This window comes from Neomonachus schauinslandi, chromosome 6 (assembly GCF_002201575.2).
Source record: "Neomonachus schauinslandi chromosome 6, ASM220157v2, whole genome shotgun sequence".
NCBI lineage: Eukaryota > Metazoa > Chordata > Mammalia > Carnivora > Phocidae > Neomonachus > Neomonachus schauinslandi.
In genome coordinates, this window is record NC_058408.1 from 37,295,587 (window position 1) to 37,311,425 (window position 15,839).

Sequence of the window (15,839 nt, forward strand, 5' to 3'; positions counted from 1 at the left end):
GTGTAGGAGGCCACGCCTCACCCCGTTCCTGCCGCTTAGCCCTGCGATTGGCTGAGAGAACTGGCATGTTTTCCCACCTCCTACTCTCTCCCGAACGTCGGAGAGGCTGGCGGGACCCTGCGGAAGTTGTCAGTCAATCTCCTCCTTCCCCACCCCTCGCGCGGCCCCTCCCCCGGGCCGCGCGCCCTAGCGCGCGCGCACACGCACACACACTACCCACCCCCCCGCGTGCACCCTCCACCTTCTCAAGTTGTAGCGGTCGCTCGCTGGGGGTTCTCCGGGGGCGGCGGAAGGGCGCGTGGGGGAGGGGGCTCGGACCGCTAGACGCTGTGAGGATCGAGTGTGTGCGCGCCCAGAGCCGGGGCGGCGGGTAACCGCCCCGGGAGATGAGGGTCAGGCGCTGACAGGGAGGAGCGGGCACCGCGGCGGCGACTCGGAGGGGACCCGCGATGGCAGCGCCTCGGGAGGAGGCTCCTAGCAGGGCGGGCTGTGCTGGCAGCGGACGCTGAGGGGCCGGCCGGCCGGCTGGCTAGCGAACTGGGCTGAAGAGAAGAGAGGCGCGCTTGGCGTCCGCACCCCCGCGCCCTCGCCTCAGTTGTCCAAACTTCAGGCTCTTTTCCACCCGCCCTCCGCGCCCGAAGTCAACAACTTCTTCACCCCCCTTCTCCCCCGCCCTTGCCTCCGTCAGCCCCGGGAGGTGGCCGCGCGGCGAGGACCCGGAATCCCCGGCACTGAGATGTGGCCGTGAGGCGGCGGCGGGCAGCGAGGAGAAGCTCGGCGGCGCCCGGGAGCGGGAGGGCGGCGCGGCCGGGGGGACGAGGCGGAGGGGCGCGAGCTGTCGGCGCCTCTCCCCCGCCTCCTCCTCCTGCCGCTGCCCGTTCCGTGCACGCAGCAGCCGGAGCTGCCAAGCGCCAGGGCCGCGGCGATGTCGTCGTCGTCGCCGCCGGTGGGGGCTGCCAGCGCCGCCATCTCGGCCTCGGAGAAAGTGGACGGCTTCACCCGGAAATCGGTGCGCAAGGCGCAGAGGCAGAAGCGCTCCCAGGGCTCGTCGCAGTTCCGCAGCCAGGGCAGCCAGGCGGAGCTGCACCCCTTGCCCCAGCTGAAAGGTAACCTCCGAGGGTGCGGCCCCGGGGGAGAGCGCAGGGGCTCGCCCCCGCGCCTCCAGAGCCATTTCCTCCCGGGCTTTCCTTCTCCCGCGCTGGGGCTTGTAGTTGAGTCGTGTTTCCCACGTTGCCTCCCCCCGCCCCCGCCCGAATCAAACAGGTTTGCTCTTCAGAGTTTTGCTGCTTTTCTTCTCCCCGATTCATCTGAACGCTTCCCATCCTAGAGGATGCCAGCCCCCATCCCCACCTGCGCGCTCGCTCACCTGCCCTTGCGATTGCAGCTCTCCTACTGCGCCCTGCCAGGTAGTTCTTCCCTCTTGCTCTGGGCTTGTCTTTCCCTGCCTGGCTTTAACTACCTGCCCTACCTTCCGACCTGTACTTCCCCGAGGCCCTCCTCCGCTTTTCAGACACTTTGAATTATTCCTTTACTTTCCCAGTTACCCAGCGTCTGCTCTCACTCACCCTTTCCTCACCTCCCCTTCCGATTGATTGTTCCCAGTTGTCACACAGACCGGTATCTGTTTGCAATCCTAACGCAAACAATGGTTAGGAGTTAGCTTGTCTTCAGATTTATTTATAAAGGAACAAGCGTAAAAATCTGAGTAGTGTAGTCTTATTTACTGGGTCGTTATGTTTAAATAGTATAGTTAACTCAAAGAATAGAAAGACTTAAAATACTTTATTGCCTGAGAAGATATACACGGTAAATTTGGAGAAGTATAAAAGAGTTAATAGTGTTGCTTTGCAGTGTGATAGGAACTTAGTTCGCGAAGCAGGGATTCCAGGGACTATGTAGGTTTGTACAGTAATTCAAATTCGTATCCGTGCCTAATGCTTTACAGGAGAACTTGGCACTTCTTTTGGCTCACTTACTTTTCCCACGAGGTTTAGAGGATTTTTAATAAAATGTTTCCTGGTGGTCTAGTTTATTCTTTGTGCATTACTCTTTTAATTTCATAATTTTCATGTCTTCGCTTTTTATGAGATAGAAATCGTCTTGGAACAAGATGATAATGCTCCTAGAGATTTTAAACAATTCTTATACCAAAAAAACCTGTTAGAAATCTAGATTATCTGGTTTGCAAGGCCTGGAAATTAAAGATCCCTTACTAAAATAGGTACATGTTCAGATTTTTCAATCCATTTCATCTCCTTCAAGTATAACCTGGCTGTGATTTTTCTTTGGACTTACGAATCCAGCCTTAGTTTGGCTAGGAGTCTAAAGAAAACCCCAGATCAAATCGCAGTTGACCTACAATAGATTTGGAACCCCATTCAGACCCTATACTGCCCTGCCTCATGGGGTGCTTTTAATCAAGGACATCCCACAGCCAGAATCCAACTAGCCTTTGAAAGAAGGTTTTAAGATATGTGTAGCTTGTGTTGCTGCATTTATCATTTGTTGTTCAGCATGCAAAAATGGTTAAAATTTACATATCATGGTCAATGGTAAACCACAATGGTAGGCATTGCCAAGATTTTAATTCTTGAGTGATGTCATAGCTATAAAAGAATATCATCTTACCTATTAGGACATTGGATTGCTCTTCATGGATTTCAAAGTGTAAATTTAATGAAAATGTTTTTATATCATTGATTTTTTCCATTAAATTGTGAAATTGTTTGTAATTGAAGGTTTGCTGCTAGCGTTTTTTGTATTTATTAAATTTGCTTTTTAGTAAGGTATTGTGGATCCTTAGTACTGTTATCCTTATTAATATGATATTTACTTTTATTTAATAAAAATAATTGCATATTAAACTTCATTAGTAGATCAAGTTAGGAGATGCAGCTTTAATACAGTTTTTAAAAGCTTGACAAAAATATGCAGAGTCAGTAATCCTCTAAATTACATGGTGCATAGTTCAACAAGTTGAAGGTGTCATTGAATGTTTTATTTATAGTATTTGGTCACTAGTACAGAAAAAATAAAATTGGAACTTTAGATTAATTCTGTATATTTAACATGAAAATACAGTATTCTTTAAAAGGAAGGTTAAGTATTCAAGATAAATTTATGCAAATTTAGTTGTGGAAATAAGACCCTTCTTGGATCGCCTACTAATAAGAGCTACTTTTACTCCAAATGCCAAAATGCTTGAAAAGTGCTTTTTGAAAAAAAATCAGTTGCTTCACATGGTACTTTGGCAGTATACTTGATACCACAGAGTTGTGTGCTTTTTCTGTCTGTAGTAGTTTTTTCCATTTGTGGTCTTAACAAAAACCAGTGGAAAGCCCTTTAGTATGTGTATGAAAGAGAATTTTCTTCCTGCTCTGAAATATAATCTTCCTGTGGAGAGATTCAGATATTTGTGGGCAACCAAGATCTTTCAAGTGTTTATACTAACCTGCTTATGTTACACTTTGTCCACATGGATCTAAACTGGAAAGGTGCCAGCTATTTTTCTCAAAGCATACTATGGGTAGGTATTAACAAAATAATCCAACTTTTTCCTCTATAAGAAGTTTATTTATGCAAAATCATTTAGTAAGTAGGTTGCAGGATTTTAATAGGGAAAATGTTCAGAGGAAACTATTTTGTTATAGAAAGGGTTTAATAAAAAAGACTTGTTAAAAGAATTTTTTAAAAACAAGAAACTGTCATGTGGGTCCTGAAAATTAAACTGCCTCATTGTATAGCTTAAAAAATTTTTTTTCAAAGCAGTTTTAAATTTTCTTGTTATGTTAATTCTGTAAGCTCCCCCCTGAGAACTAGGTACTCGAAAATAAAAGTAGAAGCATTTTATCAACCATTTTTTTCTGTTTTTAAATTTAGGTTAGTATAGGACTTAATTTTTCTACCTTAAATTTTTCCTCTAGTAACCAACAGTTAGGAAACTTCTAACATTAAAAAATCTGTTCTTCACAATAGGAAGTTTCTCAGCCTGTTTTAACTTATTTTGTTTAAGTCTCAGGAAGGATTTACTTGGTAAAGTAGTAGATGCCTTACGTTTATATAATTCTTAGCATTTACAAGTTGTTTCATACTTTAATTATAAAACAGTATTGTGTATAATAAGTGAAAGTCTGAAGAGGTGTAACTCCTAAATCTGATATCCCTTGCTTTTTCAGGCCTACTGAGGTAATGCTGTTGCCTGACAGGCCGTAGCTCGGTGTGTTTTTACAAACATTATATTTCATTGGGTCATCCCAGCAACTCTGTGCGAAACCAGTATCATTCACATTTTATTAATGAAAAAGTTGAGGCTTAAACAACTTAGTTTCAGGCCTATGATATATCGGTGTTGCAACTGATACAGGTACTCAGGTCAAATGATTTCAGTGTTTTTGCTGTTAACCTATTTTATAAAAATTTGATCCAGTGTGATAGAGTTGGGTCATTGGGGTTAATCCTGGGTCAAAGGTAAATTTTTAATCTTTCTGAGTTGTTTTCCTTATCTGTAAAATGGGGATAATACCTTCTATCTCCCCAGGATTGTGGGGATTAAGTGAAATAATGTAATTAAAGTATCTAAAAATAGGCAAAGAATGTTAGCTCCCATTCTCTTTGATATTTGAAAGTCCGGATTGAGTATTTTTTTAATGAAGGATTCATGTAAATAGTAAACCTTCCTAGTGTACTTAAAGCATGATTTTATTTATAACCAGTTTTCAGATATGATTTATGTGAAGTAAGGTGAAGCTATTATCATTTTTCAGTGTGAAAGTGGAAAGAAGGTAGAGTTAAGACTGTTTAAAATATTAAAAGCTGTAGTTAGAACATTTTTACCAAGCAAAGTAATTGAATTAACCGTAGAATTGTATAGTTGTGCATTTCTCCTAAGAGACAGCGGGTAAATGGCAAAGAACAGAATGAAACCGGCTTTGAGATGGAAGTGAAGAACCTCCTAAGTATCACTCAGATTCTTTGTTGGTATATTCTTAGAAACTGGGTCCCACTGGAGGTATCCAGACCAGTAACAGTGATGCTGATTTGAAGTGCCTTGCTTACCTTTAGGAAAAAAAAAATTTTTTCCCTTGAGGTATGTGGTCTTTTAGGGTAACTGGAACAAGAACACTGACATGATCTGAAGTTTCTTAACTATCTTAACTTTCTTTTGGTGGGGGAAACATTACTAACTCAACTTTTAAGGTTTATAGGTCTTCTCAAAGTTAATAGCATTTCTCTAAACCCCAAATCCCTATTTGTAGTTGGGTTGGCACTAAAGGAGAGTTGAAATTCATCTGAATATATCAAGAAAAATGTTTGCAAAGGGATATAACACATTTTTGTCATTTTAGGGTGTGTTTTCTGAAAGTAATGTCAAATTTCTTCTGGAAGATTATTTTTTAATAAATTTTTTTTAGGATATACTTCTTAGAGAAATTGATAACATAATATCCATTGCTGGCCTCTACCTGAAGGAAAAATTTTCTAATTAAGTTTATTTATTTATTTATTTGACAGAGAGAGAGTTAGTGAGACCAGGAACAGAAGCAGGGGGAGTGGGAGAGGGAGAAGCAGGCTTCCCGCCGAGCAGGGAGCCCGATGTGGGGCTTGATCCCAGGACCCTGGGATCATGACCTGAGCCGAAGGCAGATGCTTAACGGCTGAGCCACCCAGGTGCCCCTCTAAGTTTAATTTAACATCTTCAGAATTCCTATTTAGGGTCAAATTTCTTTTTCCCCCCAATTTTATTACCTCCTCTGATCCTTAATTGAATTTTGGAATTATTTTATGAAGTGTCTAATTGAATAAAGTGATAGTGCAGTAAAATGTATTTAGTTAAAATAGTGTGATCCTTGGGATAGAGCGCTATCCTGTAAATAGTAAACTTGAGTTGTCTTTCTGCATCAGTTTAATCATTTTTATTTATAAGAATCACATTTTTCCTTGATAAAATCACAAAGATGAATTAGTTCTTAATGAGTTTTTGTACCTCTTGGGATGAGAAAGACAAGTTTATCAACAAAAATAATATATTTGGGAAATAGGTTTTTGTGCTTTATTTTTGAAATTTAACTTTTTAAATTGTAAAAAGCTGGTAATGGAGACTAGCTTATTTTTATTTTTGTGTTTAGCATTCTGGTTCTCAGCTGTGGCTGTACACTTGGAGGAAAGCTTTAAAAAATATCAATGCCGAGGCCCACCCTCAAGAGATTCTAAATTAATTGGCCTAAGGTATGATACAGGCATTTGTATTTTTAAAAGCTCCCAGGGTGATTCTAATGTGCAGCCAGGGTTGAGAATCAGTAATTTAGCATTATCTGTCTATTGATTTAATTCATTAATTGAGACTTTGTCCTTTTCTCTCTGATACTCATGGCTCATTACCCAGCCTATTAACATTTCCTGCCCTCACTTCACCTCCTGCTATTTACTTTTCACTCTCTTAACTTTGCTGCCCCCCTGTGGCTAATCAGATGCTTTCCTGAAGGGATGTTAGATTCTGGAGTTTTAAGTATGATGAGCTGATTCTATAGGACTTTTCTGTAGTTATCATAATTAAAACTCAACTGTGGTCTGTTTTTCTTTTCTCTGATTTTAGAGCTGTGAGTGAGTAAAATGAAAGTGAGAACATATAGAGGGTTTTTAATTCCATCATTCAGGGCAACATGGTGATTCCAATTATTTTGGAGTATAAAACTAATATTTGCTATACACTAAAAGCATTGTTCTGCTTCTTTAAGATTTAGAACTAATATTACTAGTGTATGTGTTGAATATTAGGTATTAAGCAAATGAACTATTCTTGAATATAACTATTTTTGGTCATGCCTTCTTATTCGGCAACAAGAAATTTTTTTGCACAGTATTTTTACTTCTATCATCTTAATCTTGATTACAGCTTTTTATTGAAGGTAAAGCATCAAGGACCTGGTACCACTTATATATCATGTTCCTATTTTGTTTTTGGCCTTTCTGCTATCCAATTTGAATAAGACTCGTATTTGTTGATTTCTTGTTTTGAGTCAGTGTTCATTTGTTTAGGGAGTGATGTTCTCTCTCCAGAATGAAAGAATTTGAAAGCAGAAGTCATCTGTGTTTTCATACCCCATTGTGGTACCAAATACAGCATTCTGTGCATAGTAAATGTAATTATGTAGTTAGAACAACTGTTTTGTCGAAGAAATTACCTGTTGTCTTTTGACTGTCTTCCCTTAACACCCCTTCCCCCACCCAGTTATTGATGTATTGATGATGGTGCTTCTTTCAGTGACGTTTGTTCAGTGATGTTTGATGCTATCTATCAGCAGATTGGTTCTCTTCTTTTTTATTTTAATGTATTTGTGCCTAAATCTAGTTCAGGGTTTTTAAGTAAATAAATTCTGGGCTTTTGATACCATGACAGTAAATAGTAAATGTAGGTTTAAAACGAAGGCTTGTTTCCTCTTGTATTTATGCTTTGCAAATGACTGGTTTAAGTGACATGTAACATTATTGATAGATTTCTTGCTAGGAAAGGTGTGTGTAATGTTTGTGTGGAAAAAAATAGTACTGGGTTGACTCCCAACCTGGACATGTGTATACAAACATTAAATGAACTCAAATAATTAGTTTGCAGTAATTTCTAAATTTGAGTTGCAATCTTTATAAGGATGTCCTTGAAGGAGATGAAAGGAACACATTTTAAATATATACTTACTTTTAATGCATTATTGTGTAACAAGGAACCTAAATGATTTGCTGAAAGAGTTTTACATGACAGAGTAGGTTTATGCAAAATAAACTCTACTTGTCTGAGCAGGATATTGACTAATAAGCAGTTTCAAATTTATTTTTATGTGTATCTGTTTGAAGTCTTCCCTGAAGGAATTTGTTTATGTGGGCTTTTTGAATGAGTATTGGTGAATTTTAGAGATCCTGCAATTTGGATCAGGAATTCTAAAGAAACACATTATGATTTTTGGAGGAGTAATTTGCTGAATATGATAGGCTCACATAAAATTCAGAGAACCTATTTCTAACTTGGACACTGAAGGCAAGGGATTTCTTGGGAACACACTCCTCCTACTGGAATGGTGATGCTAATTGCAGCTACTATAACCTTACCATGATGTTATATCTAGTTGAGCCTTCTGGTGGTGAATGGGACCACAGAAGTCATTGTAGTTTAGCCTTCACTGGGAATCCATTTCACTCTTGTTCAAAATAAATAGCTTGTCATTTCATCAGAGAAGCTTTCTTTAATGTAGGGAGAAAATACGGGGTTTTTAAGCTCCTAGATGTTTTCTCAGATTTTGCTTTGTTAATGAATAAACTGTATGGGCAGTACCTAAAAAAGGGTTAAATGTCTGAAACAAGAATTTTTTAATGACTGGACTTAAAACTTGTAGTTCAGAAGTATCAAATTTTAAATATGGCTTCAAAAATTACACATTTTCTCTTTTAAGTGGTTTTGCCTTTGTTTCACACTCAATCCTAAAAGTTAATCTAGAATTACAGCTGTTATCACAAGTTAGTGATTATTTAAACACATTGTTAATTCCATGCCTTTAAATTAATAAAGTAAAAAAGATGAGACAGTTTTTGTTGTAAACTCTGAATTTTGATTTAGCAAAACGGAGTGTTTCAGACAGACTATCCTAATGATAAACATCTGCTGAAGCCATAAGTAAAATATAATTTCTGTAGGAATATGTATCTGCCTTTTTAAAAAAAATTATTTGAGAGAGAGACAGAGAGTGGGGGGAGAGACATAGGGAGAGAGAATTCCAAGCAAACTCCCTGCTAAGCGGGGAGCTTGATGCAGGGTTTGATCCCACCACCTGAGACCATGACCTGAGCCAAAACCAGGAGTCCGATGCTTAACCAACTGAGCCATCCAGGTGCCCCTGTATCTGCTTTAAAACAAACAAACAAAAAACTTAACACTATCATTTTTTTAATTGGCCAGAGGAAAAATTTTGTTTGCCTGCTGTTAAAACTAGATAATACTTTGCTTTCAAAATCTGGTACAGAAATATTTTCCTCTCGTTGGTGTTCATAGTGCTTAAAATTTAGAGATTAAAGCTTTACTTAATAAAGCCAATAAAATGATGAATTTTTAAAAAATTAAATGTCTTTAGGAGCTTGTAGTTTGGTGGGGAATTTAGACATGTAAGGCTGTTTCAATTACTATCATGTTTTATGATAAGAGTAAGCAGTAAGGTGGCTAGGGTAGTGTATGGGGGACCCAATCTGGTTTTGGTATGTAAGGAGAGAAATCAGGCAAAGTTTCCTGAAGAAAGCAACAGGTACACTGAGACCTTAAAGAGGTGTTCAGCCAAGACAGATGGGGTCTGAGAGGTCCAACTAATGGGCAATATGAGCAGCCCAGAGGTGAATGAGTGTAGCAAATTTGTGGACCTGCCAGCAGTCTGTGTGGCTGTGATAAAGGATATTGTAATAGAGAACTGATCAGAGAAGAGACTGAAGCAACAATTAGGGTCTATAGCATAGTCTTAATGCTATGTGCTACGTTTACTTCTTTTTTTTTTTAAGATTTTATTTATTTATTTGACAGAGAGAGACACAGCAAGAGAGGGGACACAAGCAAGGGGAGTGGGAGAGGGAGAAGCAGGCTTCCCGCCGAGCAAGGAGCCCAATGCGGGCCTCGATCCCAGGACCCCGAGATCGTGACCTGAGCCGAAGGCAGACGCTTAACGACTAAGCCACCCAGGCGCCCGATGTGTTTACTCCTGATAGTAGCATGAAGAGTGTATTGGGAGATGGGGGACTAAGGAGCACTAGTTAGGATGCTGGCACAGTAATTCACATGAGATGAAGGTAGCCTCGTCTAAGGCAAGACTTGGTGACAGGGAGAAACCAATGATTTCTAACTCGGGCAACTAGAGACATGATAGCAATTTACTGAAAGGGAAAAAGAGAGGAAGATCAGATTTGGGGGAAAATGTTTTTTTGTTGGACAAGTTGAAGTGCCTTTGGGAAATCAAAGTGAAGCTGTCTAGTAGGAAGTTAGATATTTGGTTTTGTAGCTAAATAGAAAGACCTATGCTAGAGAGAACAATTTGGGAATCTTTAGATTAAAGGTGGCATTTGAAATGGTTCAAGTAGAAGCAACCACTGAAAATGTGTGGAAAGGGAAGAGGCCAAGGAACCATCATTTAGATGATGATTAGAGAAAAGGGGGTAATCTCAAGGCAAGAGAGACAGCTTGAGTGGAAGCCAAAGGAAGACAGGTAAGAGGAGAGACAAGGCAGTGAAGGGAAGAGAATCTTTAAGAATGGGGGGTGAAGGGTGCCTGGGTGGCTCAGTTGGTTAAGTGTCTGCCTTCAGCTCAGTGTCTGCCTTCAGGTCATGATTCCAGGGTCCTGGGTTCGAGTCCCTCATCAGGCTCCCTGTTCAGCGGGGAGTCTGCTTCTCCCTCTGCCCCTCCCCCCACCCCTGCTTGTGCGTGTGCACATTCTTTCTCTCTCACAAAAAATAAATCTTTTTTAAAAAAAATGAGGGTGGAGAACTAGTAACATTGAAAGGAGCTGTTGACAAGTTAAATAAGAGCTGAAAAGTTTCCATGGGTTTGGTAGTCTAACATTGGTGACTTGAGAGGCATTTCTGAGGATTGATAGACTTGAAATTTCTGTAAAGTGAGGAATGAATGGAAATTGTTAAAGTCAAGTCAGTAAGTATGGACATCTCTTTCAGGAAGCTTGACAATTAGAAAAAAAATTCATCATTAGCTGTCAGGTGCAGAATGGATTGTAGCAGAACAAGATTTTTAGGAGGAGGACCAAGATTATTTTATTAGGGCAAGGTGAGACATGGCATGACTTGGGCTAGGGGTGGTAGTAGTTGAAATGGAAAGAAAGATGTATTTGGGATATATCTTAGATAGGACTTGTTAATTATTTGAGGGGAGGTGGAGAAGGAAGGTAGGAATCAAGGGTGATTTTCCAGTGCTTTAGCTTGGACCACTGAGTGGGTAGGTCTAACACCACTGAGAAGGAATACATTAAAGAAGGAACCAGATATAGAGGGAAAATCCAGAATTGAATTTTGGAAATTTGAAGTTTGAGATGTCTTTTGGAAACCCAAGTAAGGATATCAAATAGATTTCTTTTGGAAGCATGAATCATGGAGTACCCATTTGGTAATTTCTATGACTTCTAAACATTAATTAGAAGATTTTCAAGTTTGCCTTTTAGAAAATGGTCATAGTTTGTGATGTTGGCTACTTGGTCTTCTGGCCAAATTGGGATTATCTATTCACTATTCAGTGGAATGTCTGTGTCTACCAGATGGTGTATGTATGAGGGACATCACAAAATACGTTGGGAGAAGTGCATGAGTAAGGTTAGAGTTACTTATTTGTTTTCTGCCTTTAGAGTGTAAGTTAAGTGCTCCAAGACTGAGATCTGTATCTTCTTCCCCAGTATTTAGGTAATCAGTTCTTGGTTTTATTACTTATTGAATGAAATAATGAAGCAAAAACTATTAGATTGACTTAAAGAAAAGCACCATTTTGTGTCATGCAGTGATTCACAATTTTATACTGACTTATAACTGAGTCCCATAATGTTTACATACAACCCTAAATTTAGCATTTTTTTGATGAAGAAACAAAAACAGGTAGGTTATATGTTTGTGCAGGTCATATGTAGCTCAGTATCTTTTCAGTTGGTTTTTGATTCTTCCTCTATAATATTAAACTGAAGATGTGTATTGCCTGCACTAAAGCAATATTAATACCTTATTTCCTAACAGTACAAAGGAGAAATAATAGTAATTGAACCTTGTCAAGATACTGAATTCTTTTAGGTCCTGGGCAAGTAGACCACTATTGAACATTTTTCTAAGAATCTTCAATGCAGAGGATTTTTATTTCTTGTGCTGATATAAAAATAATTGATCTTCTTTGGTGTCTTCCTTTTAGCACAGCACTGTTCCTCCCTTTTTTAAGTAATGTAAAATTTTCATTGGAGAACATTTAACATTTGTTTTATGAATGAGTACTGAGACACAAGATGAAGTGAACTTTTAATCACTCAGCACTTTTGTCAGAGCTAGATTTATGTTTTGGAGTTAAAGTTATAATCTATAATTAGCAGTTTTAATGAGTTATTATGGAATATCAGGAACTGATCAGACTCTACTTATTTTTGCCTCTCTTTTGGAAATGCTGTGTATATTTCAGTCTCCCTTATGTTTGTGGCCACATTAGCATAGTCTTTCTGATCATTATTTCCCAATTTGAGGGAGGAAATAAATTGAGGCAAAATAACTAAGACTTGGATATAAAAGTCAGTTGGGTTAATTCATCTGTCGCTTTACTGATTTTATTCTCCTATAAAACCTCTAGAAAAACAAATTGGACGATGTTATCTGCTTAAGTAGTTTTCCACATACGTTTGTCCTTCCAGTGAATGAACCAGCCCAAATTTGAATTCAAAATGGAAATAAAGTAGTAAATGTAACAATGCACCTTTTAAGGGGCATTTAGTTTTAATAGTCATGTTTCCTTCAGAGGAAATTTCTATCATTCATTTAGGAAACTTAAAAATAACCCAGCTTTTACCTAGCTACCAAGTACCCAGGCACTGATTTTGGTCTTTCATATATTTTGATATCCTGTTTTTAATTTCGACCACATGGATGACCTTACACATAACATATTTTGGTATTTTGAGAACTGCTTTTTTTTTTTTTAAGGTCTAGAAAAGTAGCTTCTGTGGAATAGGAATGACTATTTTAGGATACTGTACTTGCTGTGAGTCATGAGTGAGTTTCAGTTTTCATGGTTTTCTAAAATAAACTCACTTAAAGACTATGCCATAAGATATGTCATATTCTTAACTACCCTATTTCCTTTATAGTGGTTTTATTATTTTTATAAAAACTTACAGACTTCACTGTTAAAATCAAGTCAAAAAAGAATCTTACAAGGATAGAAAATAAAAACCCCCAGAGGAAACGTCTCTTAAAATTTTGAGTATCTTTCTATATTTTCCCATTAAGTGGGATCATATAATGTATGTTGTTCTGCATGTAACCCACTATTTACTTTAATTGAATATTAGAAATAGTATACTTCTTAAAGGAAAAAATTAAAATTAATTTAGATTTGTTTCTGAATAAAGTTTTTATATGTGGAAATACTAAATCAAATTACTTTAAACCTTGATTAAAAAATTCCTTATATTAAAAGGAGAGGAAATAATTTCTAAGAACACTGATATTTAATTTTAGGGAGGTTATACATGGATCTCTTAGAAAACCTGATTAAAGAAATGCATCATCTTCTCAGAAAATATCATATACAATATTGTATATATAATTTTAGGGTTCTTGGATTCACTACCACCCTGAAGCCCATCTATGGGGGGAAGTGGGAGTATTTGTAGACCTTGGGCCTGTTCTAGAGACTTGAACAACCTTGTTAAATTGTTAATCCCTTTCCTTAACACAGTAGCAGGTGTTTCTTAGGAGTCACAGGGAGGAGTAGTTGCCAGATGGAACTTCATCACAGTCATCAAAACTGAAAATAGCTATAGAGGCATTGATCTGTAAAGATTTAATACTTCTTGTTCCCCAAAAATTCCAAATGAGAAACAAAATGCTTCTAAAAACCTGTTTTATTTAATGAATAACAGATTTTATATTCAAATTGAATTAAGCAAAAACAGTGTTTCATAATTTATCACACAGAAAAAAGAAACCAAAAAACATTGAATTAAGCAGATGACACAGATATTCCATTTATAGGCATATCTCAAAGATATTGCAGGTTTGGTTCCAGACCACCACAATAAAGCAAATATCACAATAAAGTGAGTCAAATGAATTTTTTGATTTCCCAGTGTATATAAAAGTTATATTAACACTGTACTGTAGTCTTTTAAGTGTGCAATAGCATTATATCTAAAAAAAAAAGTACCTACCTTAATTTAAAAATATTTTATTGCTAAAAAATGCTAATCAGCTTTCAGAAAGTTGTAATCACTGATCGTAAGTCACCATAACAAATAAAATAATGAAAAAGTTTGAAATATTCCAAGAATTACCAAAATATGACACAGACATGAAGTGAGCTATTGGAAAATGCTGTTGGAAAAATGGTGCCGATAGACTTACTCAATGCAGGGTTGCCACAGACCTTCAGTTTGTAAAACATGCAGTATCTGCGAAGTGCAATGAAATGAGTTAATATGCCTGTACTCTCTCAAGAGCGTGTTTTTCAATATTCTACTTCCAAAAGTCCAAGTTTCTACATTCCAGGGAATTCATATAACAAGCCCCATTAGCTCATCCTCATTTCTTGTTCTTTTCTACTTTATCAAGTTGTTTTCAAAGATAAAAGATAACAAAGTTAATTTTTTTGAGATAAAAATCAAACAGTGCCTTCTTATTCTTCTATAATGCAATAGTTGTGGATGTATTCACATTTGAATAGTAATGGAGTAAAGCATAGAAATATTCTCTAAAGTTTTAGATAGTATTCTAGCAGTTTTCTTAAAACAATATTTGTATATTAGGATATACATTTGATAATGTATATCATTTGATAATGATATCAAATTGGTAGGATGCATGTATTCATATTTCCTAAAAGGTGATGCCTCTAGTTTTTTCCAACCATTTTTCAATTTTAATGAAATCATAAATCCTTAACAAAGTTCTATTTGCCTTCCTGTGAATCATTTGTTAATAAATGTTTCTTTTGTTTCTTTATAATAGTTTGATCCTCTAAAGTTTCAAATAAAAGCTGATTTTAGAGTCTTAGTTATTAATGTTCTAGGAGTATTGCCAAAAAAAGCTACATGTCCTATATTCTGTGCCAGTTTCTTAAATTAGAATCTTGGATTGCATCCTCAGCGTGTCACTGTAGTGGTATTGCTGGGTTGCTATGATACGGTGCTTGTTCTATAATTTGTAGCATGAATCCTATATAAGATCCTACTTTAGATTTCAAAAATGTGAGCAGCAGTAATTGGAAATATGACACGTTTTTCCATTAAGGAAAATTATACCTATAAAATTTATTTCTGTTACAAATTATACTTGATACCTTAAACTATTCTTAGATCTAAAATAGAGGGTTAACAATGAACAATTTGAAATAATTTGGTTATCCTTAAGTTTAGTTTATCATATTGACTTTTATGAAAATGGGCAAGAAAAGAAAGGTTTTATGATAATATATTAAAATTGCATTGTTCTTCTATTTGGTATTTGAGGTCTTAAGAGAAATGAATATAAACTAGATTTTCTGGTAACATGAATTTGAGAACATACCAGCAAAACTCCATTATAAGGGAAAACTCCAAATTATCTTACTTTATGGAATGTATTCTTTTTTATTCAGTGAACTGTTATTAAAACCAACCCTAGGGCGCCTGGGTGGCTCAGTTGGTTAAGCGACTGCCTTCGGCTCAGGTCATGATCCTGGAGTCCCAGGATCGAGTCCCGCATCGGGCTCCCTGCTCAGCAGGGAGTCTGCTTCTCCCTCTGACCCTCCTCCCTCTCGTGCTCTCCCATTCTCTCTCTCAAATGAATAAATCTTTAAAAAAAAAAAAATTTTAAAAACCAACCCTATATAGCCCTATTGATAAAATATTCTTTCTCCTTTTATGTGGTGGTTTTTGTGTTTTCATTTACATGTTCCATATAAATTAGTATAGATGGCATAAAGACAAAACAGGGGTATCCTAGGCATGTGTTGTGTATACATTTGTGGTAGAATGAAGTTTTTATGATTATTGGTTAGTGGCATTTGACCTTTAAATCACAACTGATCTTTAAACTTCTACTTGCTTTTAATGCTTTAAACTTTAATGTTTTGCATATTTGATATGAAA

At 37.7% G+C, this 15,839-nt stretch overlaps 1 protein-coding gene across 1 annotated transcript in view; it reads left to right on the forward strand.

The window, feature by feature from the left end:
- The first annotated feature begins 264 nt into the window (after window positions 1-264).
- Window positions 265-15,839, forward strand: part of PPP2R5A (protein phosphatase 2 regulatory subunit B'alpha) — a 72,065-nt gene continuing 56,490 nt past the window's right edge. The window contains exon 1 of the mRNA XM_021682750.2: window positions 265-1,106. Coding sequence (XP_021538425.1) covers window positions 926-1,106 — 181 coding nt within the window. The 5' untranslated portion in view covers window positions 265-925. The remainder of the gene's footprint in view (window positions 1,107-15,839) is intronic.